Source organism: Pholcus phalangioides, unplaced genomic scaffold, assembly GCF_987345545.1.
Source record: "Pholcus phalangioides strain wild (caught in Gottingen) unplaced genomic scaffold, Ppha-v1.0 ptg000042l_1, whole genome shotgun sequence".
Lineage (NCBI taxonomy): Eukaryota > Metazoa > Arthropoda > Arachnida > Araneae > Pholcidae > Pholcus > Pholcus phalangioides.
In genome coordinates, this window is record NW_028301628.1 from 2,093,558 (window position 1) to 2,113,419 (window position 19,862).

Consider the following 19,862-nt stretch of genomic DNA (forward strand, 5'->3'; position numbering starts at 1 on the left):
ATCATCTAACTATTCCTGTTTGCAGTATAGTACCGCTTTTTCTTTGTCAACAGAGAGAATCGTTCTCAGAAGGGCATTAGCGAGTGTCTTCCGTTCGAAGTATTCAAATCTCATAACCATCGTGCTTCACTGAGCTATAAGTAAACTTTACTTATAGCTCAGTGTCGAGCTTATATTAGCCATCGAGTAATATAAGCTGAATGCTCATAACCCTAAAGCCGGGTTTTCCTAGGAGCAGGTTTCCTGTGCCTCGCGCAACGTGATTCACCCAGCGCGACACGCCGTCCACTCACCAATAAGAAAAGCAGGATGACTGTTTTCCTACAGAGCGCAATACGCCTCACGACAGCGCTTTACGTCGGACGTGATTGGCCGACTGCTTCTGGAGGAGTCTAATACGTCGTGCGCCGCGCGTTTTGCCTATATTCTCTTCACTCTTGTGTGTTTCCCTTCCCTTCAAACCGGAGCATGCAGACGACAGAGTAGCTGATGCCAAAGCCATATACTTTATATAGCCGCCCTGATCTAATGCGCCTCGCTAGGAAAACACAAACGCGTAGCGTGATTATGTAACTCGTTTCTGTCGGCGCGAAATAGTCTAATTCGGTTCACGCTGAGCAACAAACCTATTCCTAGGAAAACCCGGCTTTAAGGCAGGTTTTCCTAGGAGCAGGTTTCCTGTGTCGCGCGCAACGTGAATCGCCCAGCGCGACACGCCGTCCACTCACCAATACGAAAAACAGCATGACTGTTTTCCTACAGAGCGCAATACGACTCACGACAGCGCTTTACGTTGGGCGTGATTGGCCGACTGCTTCTGGAGGAGTCAAATGCGTCGTACGCCGCGGTGTTGCTGATATTCTCTTCACTACTTGTGTGTTTTCTTTTCCTTCCCTTCAAACCGGAGCATGCAGACGACAGAGTAACTGATGCCAAGGCCATATACTATAATATAGCCGTCCTGATCTGATGCGCCATGCTAGGAAAACACAAACGCGTAGCGTAATTATGTAACACGTTTCTGCCGGCGCGAAATGGTCTAATTCGGTTCACGCGGCGCAAGAAACCTATTCCTAGGAAAACCCGGCTTAAATATCAGCAGCAGCACATATTCATAAAAATGTAGTTGGACTGTAAGAGCATTTTACTCAAAGAAATGTCTCATCAGAAAAGTTATCAAAATGTAAACATTTCGTAACCCGCGAAAGTATTTTAAACATATTTTTAATAATGTATCCCCTATTTAATATGATATTTTATTAACCAACATCTTACATAAGCCCTATAATACTAGTTTAATGGCAAATAAAATTAATCACAGTTGTTTGAAGCATGTTTTATATTGCTATAGGCAGTGTTATAGTCGATCGGATAAATCAATGTTGGACTCACGCGAGATGAAATTATTTGTTTACTTGAAAAATTCGCGAAAACATAAATTACTTTTCAGTAAGTTGTTGTATTTATGAGCTTGGATTGTATTGTGGTGGCATAATTATTTCATGGTTTGCAAAGGGAACATTTGTTTTTCCATAAAAGTTTTATCGTTATAAAATTTCAGTAATTATTGTGTATTTACTTTAATAACGCTTTTATGTGAGACCTTAATGTGTCATTATTTGTCTTGTTTCAGGAACTTTTGGAGTGATTACATCCAATTCAAGTGTATCTAAACCGGTTTCATCAACCAATGTGTATGTTTAAAATCTTTTATGTTCATTTATTTTAATCTCATTTAATTATATTGAATTAACATTTTAAACTCATGCATAATACATGAAGGCAGATATTGCAGCACGTAATACATATTCCCTGAAACTAACTCTGGCCACTTTGCCATCTCATATTTCTGAGGAATTCTAGCTAAATTGAAGGAGACAACGGAGCATAAACAGGTTCACCCTCAAGATCAAAATAAACCCCTCCGAGAAAAAGCAAAAGACCCCCTTCAAGAGTGGCAGGTCTTGCCCAAAGGCGCAAGGCTTGACAAATCGAGAAATAATTGTAGTACTAATGAAGTATTTCAGGAACTAAGTACAAGCTAGTAATCATATACAAGAAATTTTAGGCTCCCACATCAATTTTAATGTCACCATAGTGACCTGGCATTTATCAAGCCCTACAATATAATATATATATATAACAAAATATATACAAAGAAAAACAACACAAATATATAGAAACCTTGCATAAGTACATTAGAGACAACAGAGTGATGCACCTAAAAACACGCAATGCAAATATTGATATCTTGGCTAATAAACTTACGGCCTTAACTTACAAATTTGGATAACAAAGATTTTTTTTCACGTTTTTTCTGTCTTGGCTAATGAATACGGATTCGGCTAATTCACAATTTTTCAGACTCAAATACAGATTCGTTCAATCAATACTTCAAATCAATTCGTGCAAACATAAATTTATGTGTCCACCTGGAACCTATATTTTAAGCTTCTGAGTCATTGCATGTGACATGAATAACTACACTAGAAAAAATGTTTCTCTTTTTTAAAAGTCCAAACAAGTTTTCATTGCACGCATGGTAAGGCCTTTAGCATCGACGTGATCAGTCTGGTCATTCCAGGTGTCCAGGCCACTAGATGGTAGCAGTATACTGTTGGCCGGAGCCATCACCTTGGATGGCTGTGTGCATCATAGCGACAATGGCCACCCCTCTTTTACAGACAAAATGTCTGCAAAAGAAAAGTCTTACTGTGTTCTCATGTCTGACATAGTTTTATTGTTGTTCAGTGATACTGCTCATAAAGCACTTTTTTTAACATGTAACATATCTTCAGAATGAGAGATAATAAAATTTTTCATGGTCATATTTGCGTTTAGCAGGCCAAAACCCCTCAGAATTGTATATTTTCATTTCAGACTCTGTTTTGTTGTTGCCTAGTTGTGAGGTGCATCTGGGGTCTATCAGTAGTATTAGTAGCAGGTTCCCAACTTCGAGGCGCAAATGCGAGCCGATCTCCCCGTTAAAAAGTCTCGCCACAGAGAGCAACAGTCCTACAAACAGTACAAATATTCAGTCACTACACATCACTCACGTCACTTCTGAGATATAGATGGCAGCACTGAAAAATCATACACAACACTAGATACACACTCAGACTGTTAGGTACACGCACTTACACTTCCGGCACAACTCACTAGGTAGTAAATTGCCTATGGCAATAGACCTGAGTTGTACTCGATTTGAAAAAAAAAAAAGTATTAGTAGCACAGTAATGGCCTGCAATACCAGCCTTAAAATATTCCAGTGATGTCACAGGTGAAAATCAACTGAAAGAAGTGCCATAAAAGGAATCGGGGGGAGGGATGCACATAGAGCTGATCATAAATGAACACATATGTAAAAGAAAGAGGTAAAAATTACTTATTAGGTGCAGGTTAGAGATTTCGGCACAGCAACTTTTTTTAAAAAGAACATCAAACTATCAATATTTATTGTAAGTTTCTATAAATTATCGACGTATTAAAATAAAAGACGTTTTCGCAATTTAAAAATTTTAACACCATTAAATGATTAGATAGTGCAATTTAACGAAAAATGTCTATGGGTTACTGGATAAGTGATGGTTGACCAGACCTTAGAGAATGTTCTAAGGAAAATCATTATGTTCATATACGTGCAAATAAACCCTTATGGTATGGGGAACTGTTATGTATCTGGCAACACCAGAAAATATGCAGTTATATATTACATTGTGCAAAGGTGGCAACGGAGAGCGAATAACAACATGCCAGGAATGGGTCCATGTAAATATTGTCCATAATAAAATAGTTAAAAGTTATTACTTAGCTCATTATTTAGTCATAAAATCGCCTTCCTAATCAAATACAATAAATGAACACAATTCTGTTGATCCGGGTTACTAAGAAATAAGGTTGACAGAATAAAATCCTTATCAAACAACAAATCACCAAATTTGGCATGCACTTGATAGTACATTTCAACTGCCGCTGTGGTGGTCGAGTGGTTATAGTGACAGACTCGTGATGCGAGGATCCGGGTTCGAACCCCACAGTGGTGGTCGGCTGAAGTTGGTTTTCTGTGGTTCCCAACTTCAAGGCGCGAATGCGAGCCGATCTCCCTGTTAAAAAGTCCCTGTTGAATTCAATTCATAAGGTTTTTCGCCTGTTGGACATTTCGAGGATCTCTCTTTGTTTGAGCCTCAAAGTTGCGAATGCGAGCCAATCTCCCCATTAAAAAGTCTCCCCACAGAGAGCAACAGGCCTACAACGTTACAAATATTCAATCATTACACTTCACTCACAATTTAAAGTATAGATGGCAGCACTGAAATATCATACGGAACACTAGGTACACACTCAGACTGTTAGGTGCACTCACTTTGTTCCAGACTCTGCCACGAAGCTGGGCTGGAAGAGATCTCGGCAACGGGATAAGTCCGGTGGCAGAGACCCTGGCGTTCATTCATTCAGTACATTTCAACTAAGAAATAAAGCTTGCTATTCCACAATTATTAGATTTTGAAACAAAACATTTTTGAATATGGTGAAAAATTATGTTTTTAATTTAGTTTGGAATGCTTTAAAAAAAATTTTTGTCACAATAAATAAAATTAAATTTTTTTATGCATGTTCTTTTACAGGCTGTCTCAGGTTTCATTTACTGAAAGTGTTCCTAGTGAAATCAAAATAGGAAAAAGTGGGAGAATTATTTTAGATGCAGTACCACTCACTACTTTGGATCATATATCTGTAGATGCTATACTTGAAAAGTTCAAGCTAAAGGTACAATATGTACAGTCTAAATCAGTGTATAACAAATGAATAAGGTATGTATCAGGGTGGCCAACTTCTTTCTGCTCAAGGGCCAACATAATGGCAGTCAGCTGCAGCACTGCTGGAAGCAATGTCCAGCATATAAGTTGCACCAGTAGAATTACCCGAGAAACTCACAGATTTATATACACCTTAAATTTTGAGAAAAACATGGGCAATTCAATCGTTAAATTTTCACCCTGGACTTTATATTCCTCGATTTCATAAACTGACACATATTCACTGTTTATCTGGTTACATTTCCAGCTAGATGCAATGCATCAAAAATTACAGTTCCTTCTGCTGATTATTCTATCTGATACATTCATAGTTTTAATTTTACGGACAATATAGCCTCATAATAATCTGTACGAGGAATTGATTCACACAGCAGTAGACTTCAAGAGAAGTTTTTTTTATCAGGATGAAAAGCGTGCTAAAAAGCCAGTCACATGGATCATATTTACCGTTCTCCGAGGATGCCTGGAATAAGCAAACACATGGTGGTGTTAAGATGGATCAGCTTTGCATGGACGAGGCAGACTACCTGTAGATGTGAAAAAACTCACACGCAATATTGTCTAATGCTCCTGTGCGTCCATTAAATTACACTGAACCAGAGATTTGCGATACACATATTCTTATTACGTGAGCTACCTTCTTTAACCAGAATATTGGTGATTCAGTTTGAAGAAGTGCTAGTTTGGTGTAATATCGAATGTCATCAACCTACCATGGCAAGATTTAGAGATGCAGAAATTAGAGATTTGTACAAATGATTATTTGGATGGCTTTTACAAAAAAGGAACCAAGCGCCATTAAATCAAAACTGAGAAAAGCTATTTAAAGTTATCTTCAATTCAGTTATCTCTTCAGTTTGGTAGTTGGTTCAAGTGCACACTGACGGCATCACAGCCTATGTGGCACTTAATTCTATTTAGATAAAAAAATCCCACCTCTTTCAATAGTTCAGATGTTGGTATATCTCAAAAATGACAATTATTGTTCCTTTTATATAAAAGCCATCTGTTTGTGCCAATGATTATAATGATATTATTCATGCATGGAATTGACTCTGGTCAGCGGCACTCTTTTATCAAATATGATACATTTTTGTCCTTAGGAATTTCTTGGGTCTCTGTTGCCTAATCGATGAAAGTTTTGAGGTATTGTGAGTTTTCATCCAGTTTGGAAAAGTTTCGTTACAGTGAGCAGAACATCAAATATGCATTCAGTAACTGCCACAGAGGCCGCAACAGACAACTTGCCTAATGTGGTGGCTGAAAAAAAATGTCCATAACAAACTTTATGAGCAAATAGCTATAGCACCCATCCCATACTTATTTTTACTAGCATTTACCAGAATGGGTCTTTTTTTTTTTACTTGACCCCTTGGTAAAATTTTTTTTGTACTTGTGTAATGATAATAAATTTGATTTGATTTCTAATCTGCCAAAGTTGGCAGCTAAGCTAGAGAGTGTGTGAGCATGTGAGTGACCAAAAGAGTATGCAATCATGTGAGTGACTAAAAGAAGGACTCAGAGATACAGGCACATTTATGGGGGGGGGGGGGCAAGCGAGCTAGTTACAGCGTTGGGTGGTGAATTCAAGGAATGAGTTGTCAAGAAAATTAAACTAGAATGAGAGAAGAGCGGTAAAATTTGTGTATCTTTGCGTATTATATCTGTAAATATACATGTGCTCAAAACACATTGCTACTGCAGAAATTTCCCCCACTGAGGGGATGGTGCATCAACTCCCCAGCAAGCTATTTAAAAAAATGTTGAACGCTAACATTTTAGATTCTACAATGAACTATGTCTCAGTCTAATTAGCCTCGTGTGCAGAAAAATGATTGAGGTGGAACAAAAATGATCAATAAACTGCTCATGATCATCTTTGAGCAGAAAAAAATCTTGCTCACTTCCATTTTGTGAACAACTATTTCTCATAATGTCGTGAATCAATCTTGTTTTTTCTTACTTCCAGTTTTTTTCTGAATAATAGATAGTGCTAGTATTTCCATGGCTGCGTATTTTGCTATTTTTCACGCAATAGAACATTTTTTTCATTTCCAGTGATTTTAATGTTTTTTCGTGATTTTCAGTAATTTTAAGGTATTTTCATATTTTAGAGTATTTGCACACACACTTCAGCAGCACAATGAAGAAGGTTCCCTGCCCCCAAGCGCTCTATTTTTCCAAGCTTCATTTCCCACAATTGGAGATTTTTTTCAGCAATTTTAGCAATAATTGGCAATTTTGCTACCTTTGGCATCATTTTTTGGCAATGATTAGCAATTTTTCGGTGGTATAAGCAATAATTGGCAATTTTATTTGTGTACCTTTATCGTCATTTGTAACAATTATTATCGATTTTTCATTATGTTCCTGTATTTTTTTCGAGGAAATATGGCAGCCTATGTATGTTTTTAGTTTTTTTGGGCTAAATGCATTTTTTATAGAGCATTCTGGCAGGTTTCAAGTAATTAAATTCCCAGCCCTATTAATCAATATTAAGTATTTATTATACATCAATTGCATCCATTTATAATCATATGCATTGATTTGCATGATTAATTTTTAAAATTTTTTACAATATTTGAGGAAGGTGCCACTTTTATTTTTAGGGTCTGAAATTTTCATCTATAGAAAGATATCCTATTGCTATCAGCCAAGACAAGAAATGCTTATTTTTCCCCATGGAAGATGCAGGTGGTGATTTGTCTGCTGTCCAGTATTTAAAAATGGAAAATTATCCTCAGAATACTGTTACTGAACATATCTTCCCGAAGTAAGTTTAGTTATCAATCTCTGATAAAGTAAAGCTGTTTTCTGGTTGCAACCAGGGCTAGACAAATCTTAAATCTTTACATGCCTGATTTAAAATAATGCATGCCCAAATCATTATTTTTAACATGCTATCATCAAGCATGTTGTTAAAAAACTACATGCTCTGATCATGTTTGGCAATAGTTTTGTCCAGCCTTGGTTGGGATTGCTATTAAATTTTGAGAAAAGGTGTGATCTGAAAGCTTCACATCTTACAAAATGGTAAGTTTTGATGTGCATGCTCATGATAGGTGCATGACGGCCATTCAAGTAACTTTTTGATTACTAACGACAGAGGGTGAAAAAAAAGTAAATTAACCTCTCTGAAAATTCGAAAGAATATTGATGGATATATAAGGCAGTGGTTAACAGTTTACAGCAAATTTTATTCAGGGTAAAAAAAGTAGGGATAAAGAACTCCAAAGCTGAATGTACAGGAAACTGTGACATACATAGCAGAACAATCTCTGGAAGAATTTTATAAAAATTGAGAAAGAAGAAAAAACTTCACGTTTTCTCGACTATTATGGAAACTTTTACTGCAGAACATTTTCAGTCAGCTGAGGTCTCATTGCACAACCGTGCAAAACATTCTGTTTTGGAGAGGGGGGGGGGGGGAGAGACCATTTTCTATAGCTATAATTCTATTACAGTTTAACCAAAGAGAATCACGTCAAATTGAAATATGTATAAAAAAATGTCTTCAGAAAAAATTTGGAACTTATTTAAAACTCTCTTGTACAAGCAGAACTGTATATAATATATTATTAAAGAATCTGAACACTCAGGGAGGGTATTAAGAATTCAGTGTTTTATCATATAAAGTGAATTTGATTTTTGCATGAGATTAAATTATACCGTGTATTCAATGCTATCACATATATTTTTTTACAGAGAAAATGGTGTTGCCATTTTTGGTTTTTCAAAAGCTAGTCAAAAAAATTCTGCAGTTGTCATTACGAGTAATCCAGTAGATGCTATTGCTGTGAACCAGGAGACTGGTATGCAAGCTGTATCAGTGCCTTTTGAAAACAGCTTACTCTTGCAGGTGCATAGTTTTTCTTACCATTATTATGAAATAATTTTCAAATATTATGTTGATCAACATATGAACTTGTTTGTGTATAAATGCTGCATCTTCCCCTAATAATATATCTTAAGAAATATTTTTCTCTCTGTAATTTCATTATTCCAGAATTATAAGGAACAAATATTATTTTCCCAGTTCTTATAATAATGTAAACTTCCATTTGGTTTCAAAAAATAATAAATTTAAAAATCAGACTATTCTCAGTAACGGGTAGTCTGACATCTCCATGTGATTGTTGTGTAAAATTATAATATTGTGTGTAATGTGCATGATAAAAAAGTTTTTATACAGAATAGGATTTATTTTTTGATTCACTAAAGGTGACATTATTTTTTAGGTGGCAAAGCTGTTTGCACCTTTCCAAAAAACTATTCTGTGGTTTAGTTCTACTTTACATAACTGGGAAATTCATAAATTATTTGTTGAAGTTTTAGGCAAAAATGTGCATTTTGTCAGGTATGCTTGTTTTGGTCATAAAAAATATAAATATTATATATTTTTTTTTCAACTATACTGAAACCTCTCATATCAGAAATAATCAACTTTTTTAAATTCAAAAATACCTTTTTTTTAAATTTCTATTGAAGTTTTTTTTCCGCCCATTTGAGCTTCTCATTTCTTTTTTTTATAGTTCAATCGACTGTCCATCCACACCTTTGAATAGTCTTAAGGAGGGTATAAGTTTAAAAAGTATCACTGTCAATGCAAGTCCATTAAAACACGATTCAGTTGAAACATTTGCAGCTTTCAAAGAAGCTACCTATCAAGAGTTCAAAGATTATCAAAAAAGTTCTGGCATGAAGGTGCATATGAATGATTTACATGAACTTCTTTTTTCTCCTTTATTATTGCATTATATAATTTCTAACAATTTCTTGCTAGATATCTTAATATTGATTAAAATTTGTTAAAAGTGAATATTAGTTAATGACATCAATCACCATAAAAACACATCTTGCATGATATTCATTGGAGTGTTAAAATATTTAAATTCATTAATTATGGTTTTTTGCCTTATTTTATGAAAGCAAAATGCATGTAGTTAGGTTAGAGACATGTATGGATAGCTCATAAACCATAACTCTTGGTTGGATGCTATTGATCTGACAGAATCATTGCAAAAAAAAATTTCAAATATAGTTTTAGTTTTAATTTTTTATTTTTATCCAGTTATTCATATAATGTTTTATTTTTGGCTGAATGATTTATTCTGAAAAAAAAATTTGCATATTTCCTCATAGTTTTTTTATTAACGTAAATTAATTTTTTTATACAAATGAAAAGTTTACATAAATGCATCTAGCAGGCTCATTGCACCTGATCTCAATTTTTTTATTATACCCAAGGAAGGGTTAAGATTGTTTCTCAGGCATGTGTTCAAATTTATATCTTCTGTATATAACATTTAAACCATACATCTGTATTTTTGATTTGTTTGTAAATTTTTACTCTATTTTTTTTTCTTTCAGTGGAAGCGTTATCCAGTATTAAATGAAATTTTGAAGGGTTTAAGAAAAGGAGAACTGACTGTTTTTTCAGGGCAAACTGGAACTGGTAAAACCACATTCATAAGTGAATATTCACTGGATTTGTGCATGCAAAAAGTAAGCTTGACTTATTTCACACTCTATGTATCACCCTCTTATCACACTCTATGTATGTGTACACTTAAAGATGCAAGGGAAAAAATGCTTATAAGTTTCACTTGACACAAATTATACTGTCTTGGCCTTTGCCACATAAATTTTTAAACACTTTTGGGAGGCATTTCACACATTATTCTATTCACATATTTGTGCCAAACCAATAAAAAAATATTGAGGATCGTTAATGGAATCTATTGTTCAGGGATTTAAGCCTAATGGTTTTCTGTGTACCAAGAATTAACTTTGATGTACATAAGCCCATGCTGTTTGTCAGTCCCATACATTATCACTAACTCTAGCCGAAAACTAGTTCATGTATATTTCCAAGTCTTTTACGAAATTGTAACAACCTTTGATGTATATTTAATCTGCAGGATGCAATGTCTTCATAATTTACATTTTGTTATATAAAGTTGTTAGCCTAGCTACCAATCGTGGGAACAATTTTCCCTCTAACCTTGTTATTTTGAAAATTCTCCTAAAGAAAATGCTTTCAATTTACCACTGAAAACTTACATTCATTTTATTTTTTAAATATATACTGAATTAACTAACACGTTTACAAAGAAAAATGATATAAATTTCATATTACAAGATATATGCAAAAAAAAAGTTCAACAAAATTCAAAGTCACAAGCAAGTGGTTGCTGACTTCTGAAAAAAATTTTCACAAGTCTTATCTTTAGAATGCATTAGAGACTTGCATCACTTTAATTCAGAAGTTTGATATTTATTGTGATCACATTTTTTTTTTCATTTGAGACATGGCACACCAGCAAGAATAATGTCACGACTCAAAAAATCTGAAATTGTGGAATAATGAAAACAAACTTCATTTTTTCAATACAAAACACTGTCTACTGGAATGAAACTATTGCTGCTTAGCAGCCAGTTTTGTATCCACAGGAATGTCAATATTACTGACTTGTAGAGGCAAATTATTTTCAGTATGGAATTAGAACTCAAATTCATGAATTTTTGAGTTGTGACATTATTTTTGCTGGTGTGTAATATATTTTGAATAATTAGCAAATTTTCTATAGGGAAATTTCATGGTTATTTTCCTTGTATATATATATGTTGGTTCTATCAGCCCAACCAATTGGAACTTACATGATGTTTTTTGGTCTGATGAAAAAAGGGGAAAGGAAAAAAAGGATTAAATATTATGGAAAAAAATTTCTTTTAATGCAGTACATATATTAAGTTAACACTAACAGCAACAACTTAATGCCAAATTAAACTGGATATCCTCTTCTTCCCAGAAGTACATACTATGTGTACCTAGCTTTAATGGTCCTAGTAACGTTATTGACCCAAATTAATTCATTTTTTTCCTTTTAAAAGGTTATTTTGGCTATGTTCACTCAGTTTGTTGAAAATGTCTTAGAAGTAAAAGAGTCAAAGGATAATAATTTATGAGCATTCAAGTTTTAAGGAAAGTTATTGGGGTTAATTTGAGTTTAATTTCATTATGTGTCTATTTTCTCAGAAGTTTTGTATCTTTATTTTTATTAGGTTCCGACATTGTGGGGAAGTTTTGAGGTGTCTAATGTGCGACTCATCAAAACTATGATAACACAATTTTCTATGTAAGTTTTCATATATCAGCTTAAATGGTTTGTTTCATATTCCTAACATATTATGGATGGTGTACTGCGAAATGAATAGAGATCCTGAGTTCCACACATTTTCAGTGCATTGTAGAACCTTAATATTTCAGAATCAGACATATGTCCACTATCACATCTCATTGTTGTATTGAAATGATTAAAACAGATTTTATGTATCTCTATGTATTGTGGTTAAGTTATAACATGGATAAACCTTGCTCTACAACTTGATAATAATATTTCTTTGTTTTATTTTCATTTTGCCGTAAGATTTATTTTGTAAAAAAGAATTGTGGTAATGATTAATTTTTTGTGCTTTTGAAGTTGTATGTAAAGGTTGCTGTAGGTCTTACCCTTTACCAATAAAACTCTTTGAAGTTAAACTGATTTCTGATAGAAAATTAAGTTGCATTGAATTTCAACTTTTTGAATTTTGTCTAGGTGTTCATTTAAAGATTGCCCTGAGCAGTACCATAGGTGGGCATCAGAATTTCAAAAACTACCAATGTTCTTTTTGAACTTTTGTGGGCAACATGCTTTGAAAGATGTCATTGAGGTGAGTAGAAAAATTGTTACATTGGTTTATTTTTAGGAGCAAATTTAAAAAAAAAAAAATTCCAATGATGGAAAATAGAATAATTTTTCTTCTTTTTTCACTTTCAGCTCAACTATATTTGAATTCCATGTTTTTTTTCTCTTTATGACTAAAAAATGACTTGTTTTGAAAATGAACTGATTTTCATTTCATAGTGTTGTTTTATAGCTTATACATATATATATATATTTATATATCTAACCTTATATCCTTATATATTACCTATTTTATAGTGGTTTAATTTTAAAATTTAAGGTTTTCCTTCATAAGGATATTTATGCATAATAGAAATTATGTCATTTTCCAGGCCATGAAGCATACTGTGATAGTTTATGGAATCGAGCATGTTGTAATTGATAACCTCCAATTTATGATGAATAGTGATGATCTCAATTCAACTGCTGATCAGTTGAGAAGGCAAGATCAAATATTTGGTGCATTTCGACAATTCGCAACGCAGTATCAGTGTCATGTAACTTTAGTTATGCATCCACGTAAGGTGAGATAAACACTCTCTCTCATGTTCATTGTCTTAGTTTTTTCTTCTTTTTTTAAATTGAAATAATAAAAATTCTTGAAATGAAAGAAAACTCAAGTTTTCAGTTTGTTATAGAAGCAAACACTAAAAACAAAAGTTGGTTGATCAGTGAAATTTATCTTGCAGTTTCAGCTGGAGAATGAGAGGTACACACAACTCTATGCTATGATTGACATCATGAATAAAATGGTGAATTTTTAAACTTATGCTTGTTGGTTTTATAATCTATCAAAATAAAGAAAATGTAAAGGAACAGATTGAGTGATTTCTGTATTCTTTTATGCCAGTTGGTATCCAAGTCTGTAAATCACCAATTCAGCTCAATAAATTGGAGGTGAAATTATAGCAATGTATGAGAACATCTTTGCAGCCTTTGAAAATTCACAATTGTGTTGTCATGTAGGTATCATGATGGCTTTGCATTGCAGAAGTCTGGCACACTGGTGTTTGTTGGAAGTTCATTGTATCTATTGAAGACAATATTTGTAAACATCATGGTATTTTCGAAAATATTGAAACTGTCCGATATTCTAATATATATCTGATATTTTCGGTGGAATAGTCAACTTATAGTTGATTATAAACGTTTTCAGGCATTACTAATAGTTAGAACATGTCCTTAACCTAAAAACCTTTATTTGATATTTTTTAATGATACAAAGTTTTTAACAAATTTTTTTATATTCAATATGAAAATTGTGTTCCAATATTTTTGATAGAATAGTCAAGCTATTGCTGATTATAAATGTTTACACTTTTCATAAAAACTAAAATTTAAAATATTTCCAATTTGACATAAATTTCAATTTGATGTTTATTAATAAGATATTTCAAATACTTTTTCACATTCAGCTGAACTAAACAAGCCAGTTTTGTAAATATAATATTTTTGAAAATATCCTATACTTTTTCTTGAGGGAAATATCAGCCCATTTCTTGATTGAAAATACCAGCCCATTTCTTGATTGAAAATATTTTGTCGCATTGCCATTTAGTCTCATCTCACCTGTCACCAGATTCATCCTGTCATGCGGATCTCTCCTGGGCTCTTCGCTGGAGACTTGAAGATGGGCAAAAACTCACAAGAATGAGGATTTGAGAACAAATAAATGCCTTTATTTACACAAACTAGAAGTACTGCTAAAACTACAGCAGCCTTCAAAATGTACATCTTTCCACCTCGAATTCCACTGTCCGAATCCCCAGAATCTTGTTCTCCTGTTCTAACAATCGTGCATGCCATGCGAACCTTGCATGTGTTCCTCAAGCCTTTTCAAATGTCTATACTTTGTAACAATATCAAACCATTATTGACTGAAAATATCAGTCCATTCCAGACTGAAAATATCAGACTATTCTTGACTAAAAATATGAGAAAAAATATCAGCCAATTCTTGATTGAAAATAACTGCTCATTTCAACTGAAAATATCAGACCATTTCTTAATTTAAAATATTGAACCATTCTTGATTGAAAATATCTACCTATTTTCAACTGAAAATATCAGACCATTCTAGACTAAAAATATCAGACAATGGTTAATTGAAAATATCAGCTCATTCTCGAAAATATGAAAACCATTTTCAACTGAAAATATGAAACTGAAGATGTCAGACCATTCTTGACTGAATATTTTTTATTTTTTAACACATCTCTGTTTACCTAGTTTATGATCAACTAATTCATCTATCCACACATGAAAATATCACTATTTTCAACTGAAAATAAATATCTGATATACCATATTTTAACATGTATAAGAAACTCTCGTGTATGAGAACCCCCCGCCCCCAATTTTTTGAGCTAAAAATTTGGAAAAAAGTTAGTTATATCTATAATACTATCATGGGTAGTATTATAAATATACAGTGGAACTTCAGTTAACGAGCTTAATTCATTTCGCCATCGTGCTCTTTATCTGAATAGTTCATTATTTGAATCAAACTTCCTCATAGGAAATAATGGAAACTCAAATAATTTGTTCCACAATTATTCATTCACATGAAAATAATTGATAAAAATAGCATTCAATCAATAATTAAACATAAGAATGATACAATACAATGAAATAACGATATATAAAAATAAACATAATAGCCATAATTAAACATACAATACAATAATGTTTAAAAATGAACTTACTCTAAGTGAGGAGAGAAAGAGGAGGACTCGTTTAGAAAGATTTATAGACACTGTTATTTGCAAACTTATTCTTTTTGCGTGAATTTCAAAAAGAACCTTATCCAAAGACACTTGCTTTGGCCTCCTTTTGAGGATTTCTGGGAAATTGCTGTATTAGTTGGACAGATTCATTGTTCGCACACTGCTATAGCTTTCTTTGGGTGGTTCTTTCGTACAGAGTTTTGTGCAGATTCCTACATTCTACACGTGTTTCTAATCTAATTTTATGTAAGGCACTTCTCCTTGCTCCTTGCTTCTTTCTGGGAGAAATAACTCCCATGGAGTCCATAAACTCTTACTGGTGTGTGCAAAAGAAATCCATAACTTCATCTACCGTCAACTTCCATACATTTTTCTTGAATGCCATCCTCATGCACCTCCAGTCTATGGTTTTCCCCCAAGCACACAATCTCTTCAAAGTCATGTTCAATGATGTAATCAGCTCACAGTTTACTCCAGAATTTAAAAATAATTTTTAAAAAAACCTTCAAGCGCACATCGCACTGCTGCAATGCTACATCTAGTTTCATAATCATAATTTCATATCATAAATATTCACACTTGTAGGTATGCTAATTTTCCGAGTGAGACACGCTTACCGGAGACTGGGTGAAAATATTACACACAATTCCATAACACGTGTATGAGCGAAAGCAAAAACTATCAGTTCAGTTGTGATAGCGTAAAACTAAATAAACAAAGAGCAAAATATTTGCTCATAATGCCGATCATCACTCGTTAATCGAGTCAACATTTGTTCAAAATTTTTGCTCATTATGTGAATTTCTCGTTAACCGAACAGCTGGTTAACCGAAGTTCCACTGTATAATATATATATTGTAAAATATTCATTGTTTATATATGAAAAATTTAAAACTAAATTAAATCAATAATTATAGAAAAATCAAAAGAGTAAATAATATCAATAATTATAGAAAAATCAAAAGAGTAAATAATATTAAAGCCAAAAAATATTATAAGCAAAGAATGCAGTCAGAGATCTAAAAAAAAATTATGAATTTTTCAATTTTCATATAATTCTTTCAAATTCCATATCTTTTCATCATCAATTTTGTTTTTAGTTTTTCATATATAAATAATGAATATTTTACAATGTTTTTACACTACACTGCATATTTCAGCTGCCTATGGCACTGGTATTGGTAAGTTTCAACAAAAATTTATTAATTGTAAGCAGATAAAGAAACACCTATTTCTGGAACCCAATTTTTGGATATCAACAAACTCTGATTAAGGAAGAAAAAAAATTTTTATACTTCGAGTTCTGAGAAGTTTATATTTTACTGACCTTATTATTCTTCTAGGAACCTGAGTTCTCAGAATTAAGCAATACTTCGATATCTGGAAGTGCAAAAGCAATTCAAGAAGCAGATAATATCATTCTCCTTCAGACAACAAAAACTAGGCAATATTTACAGGTAATATAGTAACATAGCTAGCGATTGATTAGTTGAAACTGAATATTTTGTTACAAATACTCGGTTCATTTCTATTAGTCACTATTCTGAAAAATTATAGTATAAAAGTTTTGATAAGAAATTAATTTTTTCATCCTCCCATTTACTTTTGTTTGGTCATGGCACAATTAGTTTTTTTTTATTACTATTCCATTCACTGTGTTATTCTTGAAATTCTGAAAAAAAAAAGTTTTAAGGAAAATTTTACCTTTTTTTTCTTCTATAACCAGTAAATTAGAAAAAAAAAGGTATCAAATATGTGTGTCAATTATTACATTTTGGCTTTTAGTTGTAAATGAATTATTATTGCATTGATATGAAATCAGCATTCAGGAGCTGTGTTCATGTATTTTTAATAACCTCTTTTGGTCACTGAAAAACCTGTTTTTTTCAATTTCGAGAAAAGAAAAAGTTGAGGATAATACTATTTTGAATAATTTTAAACTCGTATAATATGTAAAGCATAAAATGATTCAGAATACCATCATACTGATATTTAATAATTAAAAATTTAATAATTAAAAAATATACACAATTTTTCAAATGTAAAGCCTATGTTTTGATTACGCTCTAAGTAAAAAATTATTTTTATACCAATGTAACATGCCTTTCCCCCCCCCCCCCATCACTCAAGTTGATTTACATTTGCTAATGTAAACATATGACAATATATTTTTAATCCCTTAATTATATTTATAGATTACAAAAAATCGATTTGATGGTCATAAAGGTTGTGTACTTCTAGAATTCGATAAAAGGAGCTTAACTTTTCAAATCAGAAGAACATCTACTTCAAAAACTCACCAGCCACCATCATCAACATCAGATGTGTTTTAATGTCTTTGAAACAATTCTGTTGTCTTTCCTATAGTATTTATTTTGTATCATTAATACTTTGGTGTTATGTGATGAGCATGTAGAAAAGTATACTTCACATGTATTTATTGAAAACTCAAAATATAGTGAACCTTTAATATGGGGGAAATATCATTGAATATGAATTCTCAAGCATAAAGCAATTAAATGTCTTTTAACAAAATTCTCTTGAGATTTTAATTAGAAAATATGCGAAATTTTTTCATCAAGTTTAAAGCATATGTTGTTGATTGTCCAGGGGTGGAAAATCTGCTACAATCACTACAAGCCACTATAATGTCCGATGTCTGCTACATTTTGCTACAATTTCCGGCGTTTGCTACATTCTGCTACAAAAACCAAAATTTTTCAATTCTGCACCATCTTGTGCCAAAAAACAAAATTTTTCTGTAAGAAATTTTGAAGTTGCATCATAATGGCGCTGTGGTAGTCAAGCGGTCATAGTGATGGACTCGCATCGCGAGGTCCGGGTTCAAACCTCACCGTCACCACAGTGGTGGTCAGCTGAAGTTATTTTTCTGTGGTTCCCAACTTCGAGGCGCGAATACAAGCCGATCTCCCCATTAAAAAATCTCGCAGCAGCAAGCAACAGGCCTACAACAGTAAAATCTTCAAACATTACACTTCACTCATAGTTCAAAAAATATTTGGTAGATGGCAGCACTATAACAGGCATTACACAGAAACAAGCTTCCTGTTAGGTTCACAACACGGATACACACATTTCAATGTGTACTAATTCGTTAGAAGTTCTTTGGTTTAGTAGTAGTTGCATCACAAATAGAAGCTGACTTTCCGATAACATCATTTGCCCTCCCCGTAATTTTATTTCTTGGGGCCGCAAATGGAATTAGCTTGAGGTCCTCTCCCCAGGATTCGGTGCACCAAGTTTCCGACATCCGCAAAACAAAACTGTCAATTGATGTTTCCAGCTATTTTTTATGAAAAAAGGTTGACTGCTTTAAGGGTTCAGTTGATTGCACTCAAAATGTGAGTGTTTAGATTTCCAATGTATTCCCTAACAGATCGATTGCTCCCAGTCTGATTTTAATATTTGTGGGTGACACGAGGAGGGGAAAGAGTTACCAACTGCTGAGTGGGAGTGTCACTGTCTCTCTGTCTATTGTGGGAGTATTACTGCCTATAGAGACAGGATTACTGCATATAAACAGACAACAGTTTTTGCCAAAAACAAAACTCATGAACACATATGGATATTACTAATATCAATTACAAAAGATGAATTATTTCATCAAGTCTGCCTGCGAACCACCTATGCCAACGTCGTGGACCTTGGACCCATAGGTTGAGAAATGCTGTTCTATGGGTATAAGTAGAATTCCTAGAAAAACCTCGAAAAGGTCTCAGGTGTTCAGCTCAGGTGCACCTCCCTCTTTGTGCCCTTATTAAATGTCGCATTGTGTAATAGGAGAAAAAGAGTTATCAACACTTTCCATCAAAATAAGGATAATCTGACCTAACAATCATTTAGATAAAGAGTTTACCTGCAATTCTTAGAAATCGGGGGTGAGCGCAATCGACCTATTTCTTATCATGAGCGGCTCATCATGAGTGCAATATCTTCCTACGCCCCTCTTTTATTTATGCATTCCTTACTTACTTGTTAAATTGCATTGATTTTCCCTGACTGGCCGTACTTGACGAAACATTCGTGTGTCCTTTAACACAGTGTTTCCCAAACTTAGTTTTCAAATTGCAACATATATTTGATAAAGATGATGAAGCGCTTTAAAAGTATGTCAGAAATGTGTGTGTTTGCTATGATTCGAGCTGGGTGGACTACTCTAATTATTATTTATCATTTATAAATTTTTTCAAATTAATTAAAATGCAATTTCCTCTCATCGGATCGTGTTTGATTACTAGAGCCCAAAAGTTCAGGCAAAATGCATTAAATGCCTTTTTTGCCTATTTTCAAACTTTTTTGTAAAAATACTCTTTTTGAACTTTTTTTGGCATAAATGTCTATTTTAACATAGTTTTAAGTTTATTTGTGCATTTCAGAGCCCATAATGTGCAAAAATTAGATATTTTGAGCATTAAGAAACAAAAGAAATGCTTTTTAAAAATTTTTTCCAACTTTCAGTATTAAAGTTCATCAGAAGTTCCCCCCCCCCCCAGCTCCATTTAAACCTGAATCAGTGATCTGAGGGATAAGGAACTTGGTGTTGCCATGAGTTTACTTTAATTTAGCTG

At 33.3% G+C, this 19,862-nt stretch overlaps 1 protein-coding gene across 1 annotated transcript; it reads left to right on the forward strand.

Annotated features, from left to right (window-relative positions):
- Positions 1 to 1,168: 1,168 nt before the first annotated feature.
- mtDNA-helicase (mitochondrial DNA helicase) lies at positions 1,169 to 17,801 on the forward strand. Its single transcript, XM_089255169.1, has 13 exons — positions 1,169 to 1,449; positions 1,634 to 1,694; positions 4,626 to 4,767; positions 7,427 to 7,590; positions 8,523 to 8,676; positions 9,056 to 9,174; positions 9,350 to 9,521; positions 10,188 to 10,322; positions 11,883 to 11,956; positions 12,419 to 12,533; positions 12,880 to 13,071; positions 16,617 to 16,730; positions 17,469 to 17,801. Exons 1-13 carry the CDS (start codon positions 1,299 to 1,301, stop codon positions 17,604 to 17,606), a joined length of 1,731 nt encoding a protein of 576 aa, XP_089111295.1. The 5' UTR covers positions 1,169 to 1,298; the 3' UTR covers positions 17,607 to 17,801.
- The last annotated feature ends 2,061 nt before the right edge of the window (positions 17,802 to 19,862 follow it).

Excerpts from the sequence above, each read along its gene's own strand:
- mtDNA-helicase (XM_089255169.1), top strand. The coding sequence starts at position 1,299 with ATGGCAAATAAAATTAATCACAGTTGTTTGAAGCATGTTTTATATTGC. Across the intron at positions 10,323-11,882 it reads TGGATTTGTGCATGCAAAAA|GTTCCGACATTGTGGGGAAG; the intron begins GTAAGCTTGACT and ends TATTTTTATTAG. Across the intron at positions 13,072-16,616 it reads TAGTTATGCATCCACGTAAG|GAACCTGAGTTCTCAGAATT; the intron begins GTGAGATAAACA and ends TTATTCTTCTAG.